The 17,271-nt window shown below is 50.0% G+C and overlaps 2 protein-coding genes across 2 annotated transcripts; both read left to right on the forward strand.

Annotated features, from left to right (window-relative positions):
• Nucleotides 1–246: 246 nt before the first annotated feature.
• LOC117038920 (olfactory receptor 6N2-like) lies at nucleotides 247–1,217 on the forward strand. The gene has a single exon (XM_033135906.1). The coding sequence runs from the start codon at nucleotides 247–249 to the stop codon at nucleotides 1,189–1,191; it is 945 nt and encodes a 314-aa protein (XP_032991797.1). The 3' UTR covers nucleotides 1,192–1,217.
• Nucleotides 1,218–4,323: 3,106 nt separating this feature from the next.
• Nucleotides 4,324–8,834, forward strand: LOC117038883 (olfactory receptor 6N1-like). Its single transcript, XM_033135848.1, has 2 exons — nucleotides 4,324–5,234; nucleotides 8,816–8,834. The coding sequence occupies exons 1-2, from the start codon at nucleotides 4,324–4,326 to the stop codon at nucleotides 8,832–8,834; spliced, it is 930 nt and encodes a 309-aa protein (XP_032991739.1).
• Nucleotides 8,835–17,271: the final 8,437 nt, after the last annotated feature.

Consider the following 17,271-nt stretch of genomic DNA (forward strand, 5'->3'; position numbering starts at 1 on the left):
GATATACAGGTAATTGAGGAAGGAATGGTTGGTATCTGTACTTCCAGCTTTTGAGTGCAGGTCCTTTGCAACCCTAGGGACCAGCATGCAAGAGCTACTTTTGTTTTACTGACTTTTTAATGTTTATTTAATTATTATTAAACAGTATACATGCTTCGCAAGCAAGGGCTACTTTTAATGTGGTCTTCTGCAACCATTGTCTCTTTCCCTGTGCCCATATTTAATATTTCTCCTGATCTAGGGGAGATGGAAGTCCTCAACCAGACTGAGGTCACAGAGTTCATCATGGTGGGCTTCCCGAACCTCCAGCCCTTCCACAAGCCCCTCTTCCTTTTGCTCCTCCTCGTCTACCTCTTCACCATCTTCGGCAACCTGCTCATTTTCACCATCATCCGCACAGACCCCAAGCTCCACACGCCCATGTACTTTTTCATCAGCACCTTGTCCTTCTTGGAGATCTGGTATACAGCCACCACCATCCCAAAGATGCTCTCCAACCTCCTCAGGGAAAGGAAGAGCATCTCCTTTGCCGGATGCCTTCTGCAAACCTATTTCTTCCACTCGCTGGGGGCCACCGAGTGCTACCTGCTCACAACAATGGCGTACGATCGGTACATCGCCATATGCAACCCTCTCCGCTATCCATCCATCATGACAACCAAGCTGTGTGCACAAATGGCTGCTGGGTGCTGGATCTGTGGCTTCATGTGCCCTGTCACTGAAGTCATCTTAGTCTCCAAGCTCCCTTTCTGCGGCCCCAACAAGATCGAGCACATCTTCTGTGACTTCCCACCATTGCTCAGCTTGGCCTGCACTGACACCTCCATCAGCGTCTTAGTTGACTTTGCGGTCAACTCCTTCATCATTCTGGTGACCTTCCTGCTCATCATGGTCTCCTATGTGAAGATCATCCAGTCCGTCCTGAAGATCCAGGCGGCGGAGAGTCGTGAGAAGGCTTTTTCCACCTGCGCCTCCCACCTGACGGTTGTCCTGCTCTTTTTCGGAAGCATCATTTTTATGTACGTCAGGCTGAAGAAAAGCTATTCTTTGGAATATGACAGAGCATTCGCCGTGATCTATGCTGTCCTCACCCCATTGGTCAACCCAATCATCTATAGCTTGCGGAACCAAGAAATCCTAAGAGCGATAAAGAGGAGGATCAGGATGAATATGACAGAGCTTCCGTCATGAACTTCACCATCCTCAGCCCATTTGTCAACCCAATTCTCTACAAAAGAGATGGGAAACCTCAGGCCCAAGGGCCAATGAGGCCCTCCACACCTCTCTTTCTGGCCCTCGGGACTTTCTCAAGGCCACACAACTTCCACATCCACTGTATCAAATGCTAGTCATGCTCAGAGTGGCCCCATTGAAATTATTGGACATGACTAACTTGGTTCCATTCATTTCAATGGGTCTACTCTCAGTAGAACAGTTAAAGGCTGAATTGTAATGTGTTGCCCTGGGCAAGATAAAGCAACTAACAAATGTAATAAAATAAATATCCATCTTTCATCAGCAATGCTGGCTGGAATGAAGAGGAAGCAATCAGAGATACAGGGAGTTTCTCCTTCCGGAGGAGGAAGCTTCTAATTAAAGGCACAGTAGCCTTGAATTTGCCTATCTGGTGCTGCAATTACTATTTTCATGAAAATAGTTGGCTGTCTCTCTCAAAATAGAGAACATGAGGTATATTCTCAAATGGCTACTTCCAGGGGACGTATAGGCAAAATTTAAGCAACCTGTCTGGTAACACACATAACCCTCAAAAGCCCACCCACCCACTTCCATTTGTAAACATGAAAAATATCAAAGTGTTTGCTTTACAATAATACCACCCCCCACTTGATCACTTTATTTTGTAAGATGCCACTTTCTGACCTGGTAAGGGGGGGGGGGACATTTTCACAAACTGGTGCCAAGGGGGTTAAGCCTGGCATAGGGACTGATTCCCAGAAATACTCAGTATCGATCCAGCCCATTAGGTTTGTAACAATGAGCTCCCAAAGGCCAGGTGCAAAAAACATACGTAATCCACAGGTAACTCCTGGAATTAGGCAGCCAACCAAGTCCACATTTAAGCCCCAGGCTGGAGACCCATTTGATGCCTTCCTGATTTGCTGTCCCCTTGAACCTTTAAATGCTGCAGGAATCCTTGAACGAAATGAGAAGGCAGGTAAGTGCCTACTTTGGAAACGTCAGTTCTCTGGTGCTGCCTGGTAAAGGGGGGGGGACATATTTTGCATTTATTGTGGGTTTCTAATTGGGGAAGCTTCTGCAGTGGCATATGCTATGAAAACAGAGCCCTGTTGGGTCAGGACTAAAGGTTCACTTGCAGCAGGTATGGGGAACCTCTGTTCCTCCGGATCGCAGCTTCCATCTTTCTTATCAAACCTTTATTAGGCATTTTACAAGTAAAACCGCGAGAAAGAGAGTCACATACAAAGACCTTAAGATTTATGCAAAAAGACGACAGTAGGGTACATATGCTGATTGTGTGTGTGTGTGTGTGTGTGTGTGTGTGTGTGTGTGTGTGTGTGTATGTATGTAATCTGGGATTTCTTCCTGTTAAGATACTCCTTTGGTCAATGTCAGACAGACAGAATCCAACACTTCCACCGTGCTGTGGTTTCAAACCACTCAGGAGAGGGGACAGTATATGTTCACGCAGCCTACTGTACAGTGGGCAATGAAAGCTCCCATCGTCTCTAAGCTTGCTGACTGAGGAGAGCTAACAACACCTGGAATTCTGCAGCTTCCCCCTCCCGGATCAGGGTTTTGCTGGCTTTTTCAACTGTGTTTCAAATATACACAATTTCACTTAAATGTGCAGCGCCTTGGAACGTAACCCCCATGTAAATTGGGCGTTGCCTGCATTGTTTCAGAAAGTGCAAATTGGGTAAGCTTGCCATTAAATGTGAATGGAATGGAATTTCTCTTTCCCCCCGCCCCCATCCCTAGAGCACACACACATTTTATCCTCACAACAACCCTGCAAGGAAGATGAGGCCAAGACACAAGCGTGGTTGGCCCAAGAGTACCCAGTGGCCAAACATACTTGATACTGGGTCTTCCTGTTGAGGTATAACACCATAGACTAAGAGATAGAGCCAGGGCTTCCCCCCCCCCAGCTGGAACATGCTGGTACAGTATTCCGGAACCTATCAGGGACCTCAGAAGTGGAAGGAGAGACCTGACGAGCCTCAGCAAAGCCCTGTTGCACCTCCCCGAAGGGGACACCCTCTACAGACTCCAGAGAGGATCTCCTCATGAGCTGGGGGCACAGCAGGGCTTTGCTGGAGCTCTTCAGCCTCCCAGCTAACAGCTGGTATGTGGGAAGGCCATACCTCACCTGAGCAAGCCCCATGGAAAACTAACACAGGAAAATAAAATAAAATAAATTCTCTCTCTCTCTCTCTCTCTCTCTCTCTCTCTCATCTATCTATCTATCTATCTATCTATCTATCTATCTAGTAAGCAAGGCTAATTAGGTTAATCTGCTCTTGAGTTTTTAATGCTTGGTGTCTATTTTATTATGATTTATATTGCTTAAAAAATAGTTTCTTATGCCCAGGACCAGCGGACAGGAAAGAGGAACTGGCTACTGCCCCCATGTTGGGCCAGCATTGGGGATCTGTCAGTTTATCACAGTCAGTTGTGGCCCCTGTGGTCATGGCGACAGCTGTTGCAGGAGTTGGGGTGTGTGTGGAAAGTGAGGGGGTCATGGCTCAGGTGGCTGCAGCTGTGCAAGTGGTAGCAATGGATTGGGAAGAGGTGGCTTCACCATTGGTGGTGGTGGCAGGGATGGCTGGGGCCTGAATCACACCAAGTTGGGACATGTTAGGCACGACAGTGCAGGGGCGGAGAAAGCAGATAGGTGAGACCAAGCAGACCTGGTGTGGCAGCTGAGTATGTGTTGTAGAAGAACAGGAATCGCCCGCAGTGGGTGCAATCCTGCAGGCTCCAGGAATCTGCTTCACCTTTGTATTCCCCGCAGGGAACATACTGGCAAAGCAATAGCAGCTGGAAAGAAACACACTTTTCTCCTTCTCCCTGCCCCCTGCCCAACTATTTTTTTTAATGTGATTAAATATTAAACCCCGGTATAAAGGGCTTATAAAGTTCCTAGTCTTGTGTTCATCAGTGTAGAAAGGGCAGTAAAGTCTTCAGATCCTGGAGTCCCTGGAGTCTATCTTTCCAGCCTCGGGGCATAAATCCATATTCAATGGCTCCTTTTGATGTGCTGGTATCCTGTTGCTGCTGTCTCTTTTGCACAACTATATGTCCACAACTCACATTTCTCCAGATCAGGTTCTACGGGAGATGGAAGTCCTCAACCAGACTGAGGTCACAGAGTTCATCATGGTGGGCTTCCCGAACCTCCAGCCCTTCCACAAGCCCCTCTTCCTTTTGCTCCTCCTCGTCTACCTCTTCACCATCTTCGGCAACCTGATCGTTTTCACCATCATCCGCACTGACCCCAAGCTCCACACGCCCATGTACTTTTTCGTCAGCATCTTGTCCTTCTTGGAGATCTGCTATACAGCTGCCACCATCCCAAAGATGCTCTCCAACTTGCTCAGCGAGAGGAAGCGCATCTCATTCTCCGGCTGCCTCCTACAGATCTATTTCTTCCATTCGTTGGGGGCCACAGAATGCTACCTGCTCACCGTCATGGCTTACGACAGGTACCTGGCCATCTGCAGCCCGCTGCGCTACCCAGCCGTCATGACGTCCAAGCTGTGCGTCAGATTAGCTGCCACCTGCTGGGTCTGTGGCTTGCTAGGCCCCATCGCCGAAATCGTCTTGGTTTCCAAGCTCCCTTTCTGTGGCCCCAACAAGATCGAGCACATCTTCTGTGACTTCCCGCCACTCCTCAGCTTAGCCTGCACTGACACCTCGGTCAATGTCCTGGTCGATTTCACGGTCAACGCTTGCAAGATCCTGGCAACCTTCCTCCTGATCATGACATCTTACCTGAAGATCATCAGGGCCATCCTTAGCATCCGCTCAGCTACTGGCCGGAAGAAAGCCTTTTCCACATGTGCCGCGCACCTCACTGTGGTCATGATCTTTTTCGGGAGCATCTTGTTCATGTATGTCCGACTGACGAAAAGTTACTCCTTGGATTATGACAGGGCACTGGCTGTTGTATACGCTGTCCTGACCCCTTTCCTTAATCCGATTATCTACAGCCTGCGGAACAAAGAAATCAAGGCGGCCTTAAAGAGAACGTTCCACTGCGAGAAAATGACTAGAGAAATGGAGCAGCCTTGAGGGAGTAAGGCTGAAATAAGTAAGGAGAGCACCAGGGCTTTGCTCACAGACACATCCTAGGGCTGTGTGCCTTTAACAGTTCCATGATTGCCCCACTGAAAATCTAGAATCAACTAGTCGGCGTAGGCTAGTCAGGAGAGCCAAGTGGGACAGAATTCTGCCCATATATCTTTCTGCGCCCCAAAAGCCAAAGCTCTGGCCCAGCAGTCCTGTGCAACATCCGCAGTTTCCTATTATCCAAGGATTCCCTGGATTTTCTGCAGGCCAATCACAGCTGTGCACAGCACAGCCAATCACAAGCCTCACTTATGGCCAGCAGGTCCCACCTTTCACCCGTGTCTGTGGAAGTGGAGGAACAGATGGAATTCTAGGGTGAGTCAAGGCCCTAGGTGGCTCCCCTCTCAGTGGGAGGGATATGGGGGGCTTTGAGGGAGGTGTGGGGTGAAAGAAAGACAAGAAAGAGCAACTGCTGTGAGGAAAGGTCAACAGGGAAAGCTGGTGAGAAGCTTCAACCCAGGGGGGGAGGAATTGAAGTATCGGGGGTGTTTGAGGGGGCAGAAATCTTCCAATGGTGGATTTGAGGGAGCAGGGTTTCCAATAAGGCAAGGAACCTTTGCGAAGGTAAGGTTGTGGGGGCCTTACTGTGGGGTACTTACCTGAGGAAATAAAACATACAAATCATGGGGTCCATGATTATAAGCTAGTCCCTGACTATCCTTGGAAGGGATGGTGGGGTTGGGGCATGTTGTTGTTGTTCAGTCGTTCAGTCGTGTCCGACTCTTCGTGACCCCATGGACCAGAGCACGCCAGGCACGCCTATCCTTCACTACCTCTCGCAGTTTGGCCAAACTCATGTTAGTAGCTTCGAGAACACTGTCCAACCATCTCATCCTCTGTCGTCCCCTTCTCCTTGTGCCCTCCATCTTTCCCAACATCGGGGTCTTTTCTAGGGAGTCTTCTCTTCTCATGAGGTGGCCAAAGTACTGGAGCCTCAACTTCAGGATCTGTCCTTCTAGTGAGCACCCAGGGCTGATTTCTTTGAGAATGGATAGGTTTGATCTTCTTGCAGTCCATGGGACTCTCAAGAGTCTCCTCCAGCACCATAATTCAAAAGCATCAATTCTTCGGCGATCAGCCTTCTTAATGGTCCAGCTCTCACTTCCGTACATTACTACTGGGAAGACCATAGCTTTAACTATACAGACCTTTGTCGGCAAGGTGATGTCTTTGCTTTTTAAGATGCTGTCTAGGTTTTTCATTGCTTTTCTCCTAAGAAGCAGGCGTCTTCTAATTTCGTGACTGCTGTCACCATCTGCAGTGATCATGGAACCCAAGAAAGTGAAATCTCTCACTGCCTCCATTTCTTCCCCTTCTATTTGCCAGGAGGTGATGGGACCAGTGGCCATGATCTTAGTTTTTTTGATGTTGAGCTTCAGACCATATCTTGCGCTTTCCTCTTTCACCCTCATTAAAAGCATTTGACTGTTGGGGCATGACTGGCAAGTAAATAATAATAATAATAATAATAATAATAATAATAATAATAATATGAGCACAAAATCCAAATAATAATATTTACATTCTTATCTATGCATTCACAAGTTAGTTCGGTTCACTTAAAAATGTGGACCAAACCAGATTATCCTCCATCTTTACTAGCTCCCCCTACACACACACACACACACACACACACACACAGAGGCTCCCCAGAGCTCTGTCCATGGTCCTGATGCCACTCCTAACTTGAACTGCCTGCCCATTTCTGCTTCCTCTCTAAAATTACTTAAGTCAACCATTTTCAAAAACTGAAGCTCTTCTCCACCTCTGGTCAATGGCTTTTCTGGTGGTCTCAGCCTGGAGCAGAACACATTCACAAACGAATGAGCAGTTTGGTTTAAAATACTGTATATATATATATATATATATATATATATATATATATATATATATATAATAAAATGTTAGCTTGAAACAGTATTATTGAACATTTTAGAGAAAAGCACATTTACTTGTACTTCAGTTCCCATACTTGGAGCATCCAAATATCACTGGGGAGCAGTTTATATCAACTGGAGCATTTCAAAGATGGCAGAGCAAATGCAAATGGATTTGGGTGTGGCGAACAGAGCCTAGGTTTCCACAGTCTAGCAGTCAGTAACGCAGGGTTGTGTTGGAAGGATCTAAGACACAGCTTCCCAGAAAAAGGATCGGCTGAGTACGACGCCTGGAACCAGGCCTCCACAACCACACAAAAATCCTCACTTCTCTTCAAGAAGCCTTGTGCCACTAAGGAAACAGAATCATCAGGAAATGGCCAGAGGACAGTCCTCTATGTCCACATAACAGGTCAAATTGAATACTGCAAGCAGATGTTGATAATGAAACCACTAAGGGTGAGAGTTGCTCATAGGCCAGCCCTTTACATCCAAATCAACAGCAATGATGATTGCTATGAAGACCCTATAATGACAGCAAAACTTTCTGAGCAGAGCTCTCTGTGATCACAAGAACAGGCAATAAATAAACTCCCTGGAGAAGGAGGACAAGTCAGAGCTCAGCTCCAATGATTGCTAAACAGGCAGCAGTGAAATTGGTGAGGGTTTTTAATAAGACTGACCCACTGCAGATGAGATTCACAGGATGTTGGCCAAGCTATCCCAGTCATTAGGCAGGGTGAGGCCACTTCCTCAGGTGGCGGAACCCCCCCCCCAAGCTGGCATGCCCACAGGTGACCTGGCTGCCCGCTTGACTCCACCAGTGGCAGAGAACCAGAATCACTGCGGGCTTTGCTTTTGAGCAAGGTGGTGTCCATTTGGGGGGTGAGATCTCACCCCAAATCAGCGCCATCTTGCTTGGAATCTGCACCAACGGCGGTAGTGCTTCTCCGCCAGGGGCAGATACAGCGAGGCACACATTGGCAACAGAGCAGGCGGCAGCAGAAGGAGCAAGTAGGGCATGGCGGGAGCAGTGGCAGGGCAGGGGGGGGCATTTCCCATTTTGCCTCAAGTGGGAAAACCAGACACACCAGCCCTGGGTATTGGCCAAAGCTCCCAAGACCACATAAGTGATGTGAAATAAGCTGCAAGGTGGCTTCCTCTGAGTGTCACCATATAAGGCCTCTATAACTACCGCATGGAAGATGGAATGAACTTATTGGCCTTCCACAGTGATGAATAGGTGTTTGTCTGCAGGAAGAAATGAGTGCCACAAACAGGCAGGTAAAAACAAAAGGGCAATAGCTCCGTGGTTGATGTTGTTGTTATCGTCATCATCATTTTATTTATATGCTGCTCATCTGACTGGGTTGCCACCAGCCAACAAAATATTAAAAACACAATAACACATCAACCATTAAAAACTTCCCTAAACAGGTCTACCTTCAGATGTCTTTGAAAAATAAGATAGCTCCTTATTTCCTTGACATCTGATGGGAGGGCGTCCCACAGGGCGGGTGCCACTACTGACATGACCCTCTGCCTGATTCCCTGTAGCTTCACATCTTGCAGTGAGGAAAACGCCAGAAGGCCCTCACCCCCAGCATCTTCAGGCAGGGTTGAGAGAGACTCCTGCCCGAAATCTCAGACAGCTGCTGCCAGTCAGTGTGGACAATACCGAGCTGGATAGACCAACGGTCTGATGCAGCTTCCTATATTCCTAAGGGGCTGGAGATGTTTCCACATCATTGTAATGGGTGGCCGTTCATGCAAGAAAAGCCATTGCAATGGGAATCCCACCGATGGGAGGCAGAAAGGAAATCTCCTTGACAAGGGCCAAGCTGAAAGCACTAAAATCCCACCCACTCCAGTATCTCAGAGCTGCTTGCTGAGTTTGCGCACTTGTCTCTCGCGGGCCTCGAAAGCTATCTTGGCATCCATCAGCTCGGCCAGAGCCTTGCGTATTGCCTCCATCTCCTGCTCAGCCTGCTCGTAGTTCTGGGCCAGCTCCCGGTTCTCCTGCTGCAGCTCCTCGAGGATCAACGTGACATCCTGGTTCTGCCGCCTGCAGCGGTTCTTGAGCTGCTCTGCTTCAGCAAGCAAGGTCTCCACCGTCTTGACCATGGACTCGATCTGCTCCCTGGACATGGCTGCAAAAGGGGGACATGAATATTTCACTTAATTCTTTTAGAATGAGGAGCTCTTGGGTCAGATCAAGGAGCCACCTCGTCGGTTTGGGCTGGTCCATTAGAGTAAATGAGGCACTGCCCTACCAAAGCTCAGCCAGCCAGCCAGCCAAACCCCATATTCCTGCCTTTGTACTAACAACCAGTCACCACAGATGGTGCTGGCTGTTAGCTCCTTCCTCCTTAGAATACATTCACACACCATACATTGAAAGCACAATGATTCCACTTTAAAGAGGCATGGCTTCCCCCAAAGAATTATGGGAGCTGTAGTATGTTAAGAAGGCTGAGAGCTGTTAAGAGGCCTCTATCCCCCCCCCCAAAAAAAACTACGATTCCCAGAGTTCCCTGGGAAGAAGGGTTGGTTGGTAAACAACTCTCAGCAAGAGCCAATGACAGGCAGAACCACTAATTATAGTTTTGTCCGTATCCTGCTCCTCTCTGCCAAGTTCTACAAGGGGCAACACTGAGACTAAGGAGGAGGAAGAATCTGGCAGGCAGGGCCATCGCTTGGTTTGGTTATAAGAAAGAAGGCAAGCAGTTGGGGTTTACTGAGGACAGGCTGGTATTGGTGGGGCAGTGCCCCACTTGTCCTAATAGACCAGACTCCACTGCAGATCAGTGCAAGCAATCCACTAGTCCAGAACTGGCAGCGGATCTCCAAGATCTTAGACAGAGAGAAGCTTCCTGCTGCTTGATCCTTTTAAAAGGAGATGCCAGCAGGGATTGAAGCTGGGACCTTCTGTAATCAAAGCAGATTGAGCTATGGACCCTGTCCTGGAACGGATACCACAACAGTACAGGTTCAGTATTGTCTACTCTAACCAGCAACCACGCCCCAGCATCTCAGGCAGAAAGAGAGTCTCTCCCATCATCCTGCTACCTGACCTTTTAAACTAGAAATTCTGGAGACTTTCTACATACAAAGTATGCTCCCTTCCACTGTGCTTTGGTCTCTTCCCAACTAAGAAGCTCTCCGGGATCTGATGGGGGTCGTTCCCATAATTTGGTCTCAGGTCTTTGTAGCTTGAGATGCCAGGGGTTGAACCCAGAACCTTTTGCAGATGTCCTGCCACTGAGCTAACCAGCCCTTCCTTCAGGCCCGAGGCAGTTTCGGTTTTTATAAGACAGTGTCAGTTCTTTGACTTGAAAGAACCAAAAGACATGGAAGGCTCTTTAAGAGTGGTCCAGTAAACTACTAAGATGCCATATTCTGCAACTGTTGAATTTCCCAATTGATGCTGAAAGGCAGTCCCACATAGAGCAGATTTAATTAGAGTGACATTATTATTATTATTATTATTATTATTATTATTATTATTATTAAGCATATTAGTTCCCTTTTTTTACAAAAATAACTCAAAGAGACTCACACCCATAATTAAAAAATAATGAACCTGTCAATTATGATACTCCCGGTTTCTCAGGAAAACATCTGTTCATGTTTCTGCAGTGATGTGTGATTCTTTCTTTGAATAAAAGCAACGTGGTGGAAATTTGTCAGTATTTTAGTGAGGATTTCTCCTCATGGGCACTTTTATCTATGTGGCTTGGGCTGATACGTTTGCACAATAATTCTCTCTAACTAAATGTGTTTCTGTATGCTATTTCCACTAATGTACCGTTATGTATGTATGTATGACCTGTAGAAAGACAGGCAGACATAGTTGGTTAGAGAAATGCACTGTAAAATTCAGAAAATTTTACAAGGTAGCTTTGTTTGGGTTCACATATTGATCTGAGAAGTGCAAATCAGGTTGTTTCTCATTCAAATGCAAACAAAATTATAATTCTCCTCCATCCCTACATTGACATCTACCAAGGAGAGGGGAAGTTTATGGCTGTAAATCAGAAGGCCTCACATTATGGGCTATTCCTTCCCGTCTGCCCGTCCGCCCCCCAACACACCTCAGGTCTTGCCCCTCAGGAAAAGCTGCTCACTCACCAGCTGGGCTGCAGGAAGGCCTGAAGTAAGAATTGAAAAAGAAAAATCCGTCCAGCTTTCCTGCTGAAGACGCTCAACCTAAGCAACTGGGTCTGTGTAAAGAAGGGGCCTTGACTCTTTCCGTGCTGTCAGGCCACAGGAGGGATGCTTGATCGATCAGCTCATCAACATGAGGGTCCCTGAGTTTTCCCAGACAGCGACACGGAAGCAGATGCAAAGGATTGAGGAAAGGGATTAAGGCAAGCTAAATCCAGCTGAACATTCGGAGGCTTTACTGCCTGCCTGCTCTCCCGACAATCCGCGGCCTGAGCCTCGACTCCAGTTAGGGAGGAATGAAAGCAAAGAACCATCAACTCTTTCCCCTTGGAGAACGCTCAGATCCTCTGGCTCCCCAGAATGCTCTGGGATCTGGGGAGATTTCAAGCAAATCAAGAGCAGACCATCCTTCCGTATGGTAAACCAAGGATTCCTTCTCCCTCTGTGCAAAATTAGAAAAGTGGTCTCCTTAGGGCAGTGGGGCCTGGACAAATTTTTTGAGGACTTGGACATTTGCAGGAAAACCAAAATCCTTGTTTGCTATTGTACTACCAACCTTACTGTGTGCTTGTGAAACATGGACCACTCATCTCCAACTCCTCGAAAGATTCCATCAACGGTGTCTCCAAAATTTTTTACACATCACTTGGGAAGACAGGTGAACTAATGCCAGTGTACTGGAAGAAGCAAAGATCACCGGTGTTGAAGCAATGATTCTTCAACATCAACTTCGTTGGACTGGTCATGTTGTGCGGATGCCTGATGATTGTCTTCCAAAGCAACTACTCTATTCCAAACTTGAAAATGGAAAGCGTAATGCTGGTGGTCAACAGAGGTTCAAAGACTCTCTCAAGGCAAATCTTTAAAAATGTAGCATAAACAATGACAACTGGGAAACACTGGTCTGCAAGCGCGCCAATTGGAGAACAGACTTTACCAAAAGTGTCATGGGTTTTGAAGATGCTCAAACTCAGGACAAAAGAGAGAAACGTTCTAAGAGGAAGACACATTTGGCAAACCCTCACCGTGGTCAACTTCCGCCCGGAAACCTCAGTCCCCACTGTGGAAGGATGTGTGGATCCAGAATTGCCCTCCACAGTCTCTTACGGACTCACTGTTAAAACCGTGTTTATGGAAGACAATCTTGCTCGGCTATGAGTGAACGCAGAAGAAGAAGAAGAAGAAGAAGAAGAAGAAGAAGAAGAAGAAGAAGAAGAAGAAGAAGAAGAAGAAGAAGCCACTTTGCCCCACCCACCCACCCAAGCAGCCCTTTCAATCCAAGGGCCGCATTCCTTAGTCAGCAACCTTCTAAAGGCCACATGCTGGATGGGGCAAAGGATTCAACTCTTATCTTTGTCCAGCCACACTCACAAGTCAGATGGTTTCACGGACAGGTTGGGCACAGAGGAATGGTGGGAGGAACCAGTTGGGGAACCCCCCCCCAAGGGCAGAAGGCTCAGAGCCAGGGGAGTGGTGGTGGGACAACAATGAGTGGTCAAAGGCAGAATAGGGAGAAGACTGGGAAGAGGAGGTGTCAGAAGCTGAAGGAGTAACAGGGCTTAGTGAGCAGGGGGAGTCTGTGGCAGAGAGAAGTCCAGAATCAGAGGTGTTATGTATTGAAGTTCTCACCTTGGCCACCAGGGGTGTGTGTATATAGTTTATTCTGCTGCGGTTTTCACTCAGGTCAGCTTATGCAAATGAAGGATTAGAAACTGACACTCAGGGATTGGTTAGCTGCAGAATGTTGTTACTGTTACATTGTAGCTGAGCTCTATATAAGCTGGTGGCTGAGGCCTCCAGCTCAGTTCTGTTCCAGCCTGCAAATAAATAAGAGCTGTTTTGGAAATCGCTGTGTTGTCTGTTGTGTCCACCCACAACTTAACACTGGCGACGAGGATGGGATCATGGACATCAGAACACAGACAGCACACAGCCAGTCAGCGCAAGGGCAAATCACTGAGCTGAATCACTGAGCTGAATCACTGAGCTGAAACGCTGAGCGAAATCACTGAACAGAACCAACTCAGAGCTGCCCGTTCTGGCTAGAGCACTGTGTTCCATCCATCGCCCACCACGTCGGCATCGGAGTCATGGCTACACTAGTGCCTCTACCGCCGTTTGCCCCGGCCTCTGAATCATGGGACTCATATCTCGCTCGGTTCGAATGCTACCTTCAAGCAAACGAGCTAACAGAGGTATCAGAGGAGCGGAAGCGAGGCCTTTTCCTCAGCCTCTGCGGGCCCGAAGTGTTTGAGACGGCCAGAGTTTTAGTCGCTCCACTCGCAGTTCACAGAGCACCGTGGGACGCGCTACAAGAAAAGCTACGCGGCCACTACGCGCCCAAGCCGTCCAAAATTGCGGCCCGCCACGCCTTTTACCACCGGAACCAGGCAGAGGGGGAGTCGATCAACGACTACGTCGCCGCTCTCCGAAAGGCCGCATTAACCTGCGAGTTCCGAGACTTAGACGATGCCATGATGGATCGGATCGTCTGCGGGGTCTGGGACAACCGTCTGCAACGGCGCCTCCTTGCCAAGCCAGACCTCACGCTGCAGAAGGCCATCGAGGAGGCTGCGGCCTCAGAAGCGGCTGAACTCTCCGCCCAGGAGATCCGCAAGGCCAGCAGCCCACGACCTACAAAAAAGCCAATCGCCGTACACCATGAAGAGGCTAGCAGCGACGAGGCATCAACCAGCGAAGACGATGACGTGCACCAGACGAAGCGGGAACGCGGGAAGTTCAAACAGAAGTCCAAGGGCCAATCAGAATGCGCCGGCTGTGGAGGCGACCACCCCCGCGTCAAATGCCGATTCAGAGACGCCATCTGCCGGCAGTGCTCCAGAAAGGGTCACATCGCCAAGGTCTGCCGATCTACGCCATCAAACACAGCCTCTTCACCATCTCGCAAGTCCAAGTCGTCAACCCGGTCCGCAAACAGTAACTGTTTCGCTCTCACCAACTGTTGCTGCTCATCCGGAACCACGATTGGACAAACCGACTCGCCTACGCGACGCAAACTACACATCACGGTGCTCATCGAAGGAGCTCCGTGTGACATGGAGATCGACACCGGGTCTGCCCTGTCCGTTGTGTCCTGGAGCACTATCAAAAGACTTGTGCCCAAGCTGTCTAAGAGGCAGCTTGACCGACATCGTGTACACCTGAGGGACTACCAGGGGAACGACATTCCCGTGACGGGCGTCGGCCAGTTCCAGGTCAAGTTCAAAAACTTCTCGGGCCCACTCCGACTCGTGGTAGTTGAAGACCCGCGGCCCAGCCTCCTAGGGCTAGAGTGGTTTGGCGCCCTTGGTCTGGAAGTCACCGGCATCAACTGCATCTCCAACGCGGAAGTGGAAAAGTTAACTAAAGAATTTGCCGAGGTTTTCGATGGCACCTTGGGCCAATATACAGGCACACCCATCTCCTTTAGCCTTGATCCACAAGTAGCTCCAATCAAGCTAAAGCCACGCCGGGTTCCGTTCGCCCTCAAGGCTAAGGTGGACGAACAACTGGACAAATTAATCGCGCAAGGGGTTTTGGAGCCGGTCGACCATGCCAAGTGGGAAACGCCTATCGTCACACCTGTCAAGCCGGATGGGTCGGTGAGGATATGCGCAGACTACAAGTGCACGATCAACAAGGCGCTTCAGCAGCACGCGTATCCAGTTCCCGTCGTCCAACACCTGCTGCATTCTTTGGGCGAAGGCAAGGTCTTTGCTAAGCTGGACCTTGCCCAAGCCTATCAACAACTGCCTGTTGACGACGCCACCGCTGAAGCTCAGACGATCGTCACCCACCGAGGAGCGTTCCGATGCCGCCGACTACAGTTCGGGGTGAGCGTGGCTCCCGGCATCTTTCAAAGCCTCATGGAGCGCCTTCTGCAGGGACTGCCAGGCGTGGTACCATATTTCGATGATGTACTGGTATCCGCAGACTCAAATCAGCAGCTGTTCGAGCGCCTCCGCGCTGTGCTGACCAGGTTCCAGGAGGCCGGACTCAAGGTGAAGAAGGAAAAGTGTCTGATTGCCGTTCCACAGGTGGAGTTCCTGGGCTACCTCATCAACGCCTCTGGCCTTCACCCAACGGCATCCAAAATCCGGGCCATTCAGGAGGCCCCGATTCCAAAGAACAAGACTGAATTGCAGGCGTTCCTGGGGCTGCTGAACTTCTACAATATGTTCCTGCCCCACAAGGCAACGCTAGCTGAGCCTCTCCACCGCCTGCTCAGCACAAAGGCGCCATGGTCCTGGGGTCATCGGGAGACAGCGGCCTTCAACGCAGTCAAGTCCCTCCTCTCCTCAGACAGTGTGCTGGTACAGTACAGTGAAGCCAGACCACTGGTCCTCGCCTGTGACGCCTCGCCCTTTGGCATCGGTGCAGTCCTCAGTCACCGGTTCCCGGATGGGAGGGAAGCACCACTTGCTTACTTCTCTCGAACGCTGTCTCCGGCGGAACGGAATTACAGCCAGCTCGACAAGGAGGCACTGGCGCTTGTGGCTGGAGTGAAGAGGTTCCACGAATATCTCTACGGGAGAACCTTTGACCTCATCACTGACCACAAGCCGCTCCTGGGCCTCCTTGCAGGAGACAGACCTACTCCGCCGATCCTCTCGCCACGCATGCTGCGATGGACTGTTTTTCTGGCAGCATACAGCTATCGGCTCATTCATCGCCCGGGAAAGTCGCTGGGCCATGCTGATGCCCTCAGTCGTTGCCCCCTTCCGGCGTTGGTGGAAGATCCAGCTCCTGCTTCATCGGTACTCCTGCTTGAGGACCTCCCAGCTGCACCAGTGTCGGCTACCGATGTGGCCTCCGCATCTTCCCAGGACCGCACCATCAGACGTGTGCTCAACTGGGTGTGGAGGGGGTGGCCAGAAGGGCCATTCACATCTGAGTTCCAGCCATTTGCGACCAGACAGCATGAGCTCTCGGCTCATCGCGGCTGCCTACTGTGGGGAGACCGAGTCGTGGTTCCCCAAAGACTCCGCCAACGCGTCCTTGAGGCTCTGCACATCGGCCACCCAGGGATCGTTAAAATGAAGGCGTTGGCTCGGTGTTACGTCTGGTGGCCTAACATGGACGAGGCCATCACCTCCTGGGTAGCCTCCTGTCAAGCGTGTCAAGAATCGAGACCTGCACCACCGGCAGCTAAGGGCAACACCTGGGAGACGCCAAAGGCACCCTGGTCGAGGGTGCACATTGACCTTGCTGGCCCTTTTCACGGCCGGACCTTTATGGTAGTGGTGGACGCTTATTCGAAATGGCTGGAGGTGGCTCTGATGCCCTCCACCACTACCGAAGCCATAGTCCGGGGGCTGCGGGGCCTATTCGCAACGCATGGATGTCCTGATGTCCTCGTCTCCGACAACGGGCCACAGTTCACATCAGGCGCTTTTGAAAGGTACCTTTTGGGGCTGGGCATCCGCCACGCCCTAACAGCTCCATTCCACCCGGCCAGCAACGGACAGGCAGAACGAATGGTGCGCTCAGCGAAAGAGGCACTGGCACGCCTGGACCAGAAGGACTGGCATGAGCGAGTTACGGAATACTTGCTCGTGCAACACATTACCCCGCATGCAGCCACAGGGCGGAGTCCAGCTGAACTGCTTATGGGCCGTCGCCTCAGATCTCCGCTCGACCGGTTGCATCCAGACTTCGGGGTAGCCGAGCCCCCGGGCGGTGCTAACGCACCAAGGTCTTTTATTCCCGGGGATAAGGTTTTTGCCAGAAACTACGTGGGGGACGTTCCTTGGGTGCCGGCCACGATAGTGGGAGTCACTGGGCCCCGCTCATATCAGGTGGCACTTGAGGACGGGCGTTTGTGGCGCCGGCACATAGACCAACTGAGGCGCCGGGTTGGAACTTTGGACGATACCGCAGTACCCTCAACGGC

This window comes from Lacerta agilis, chromosome 17, assembly GCF_009819535.1.
Source record: "Lacerta agilis isolate rLacAgi1 chromosome 17, rLacAgi1.pri, whole genome shotgun sequence".
In the NCBI taxonomy this organism is placed as follows: Eukaryota; Metazoa; Chordata; class Lepidosauria; order Squamata; family Lacertidae; genus Lacerta; species Lacerta agilis.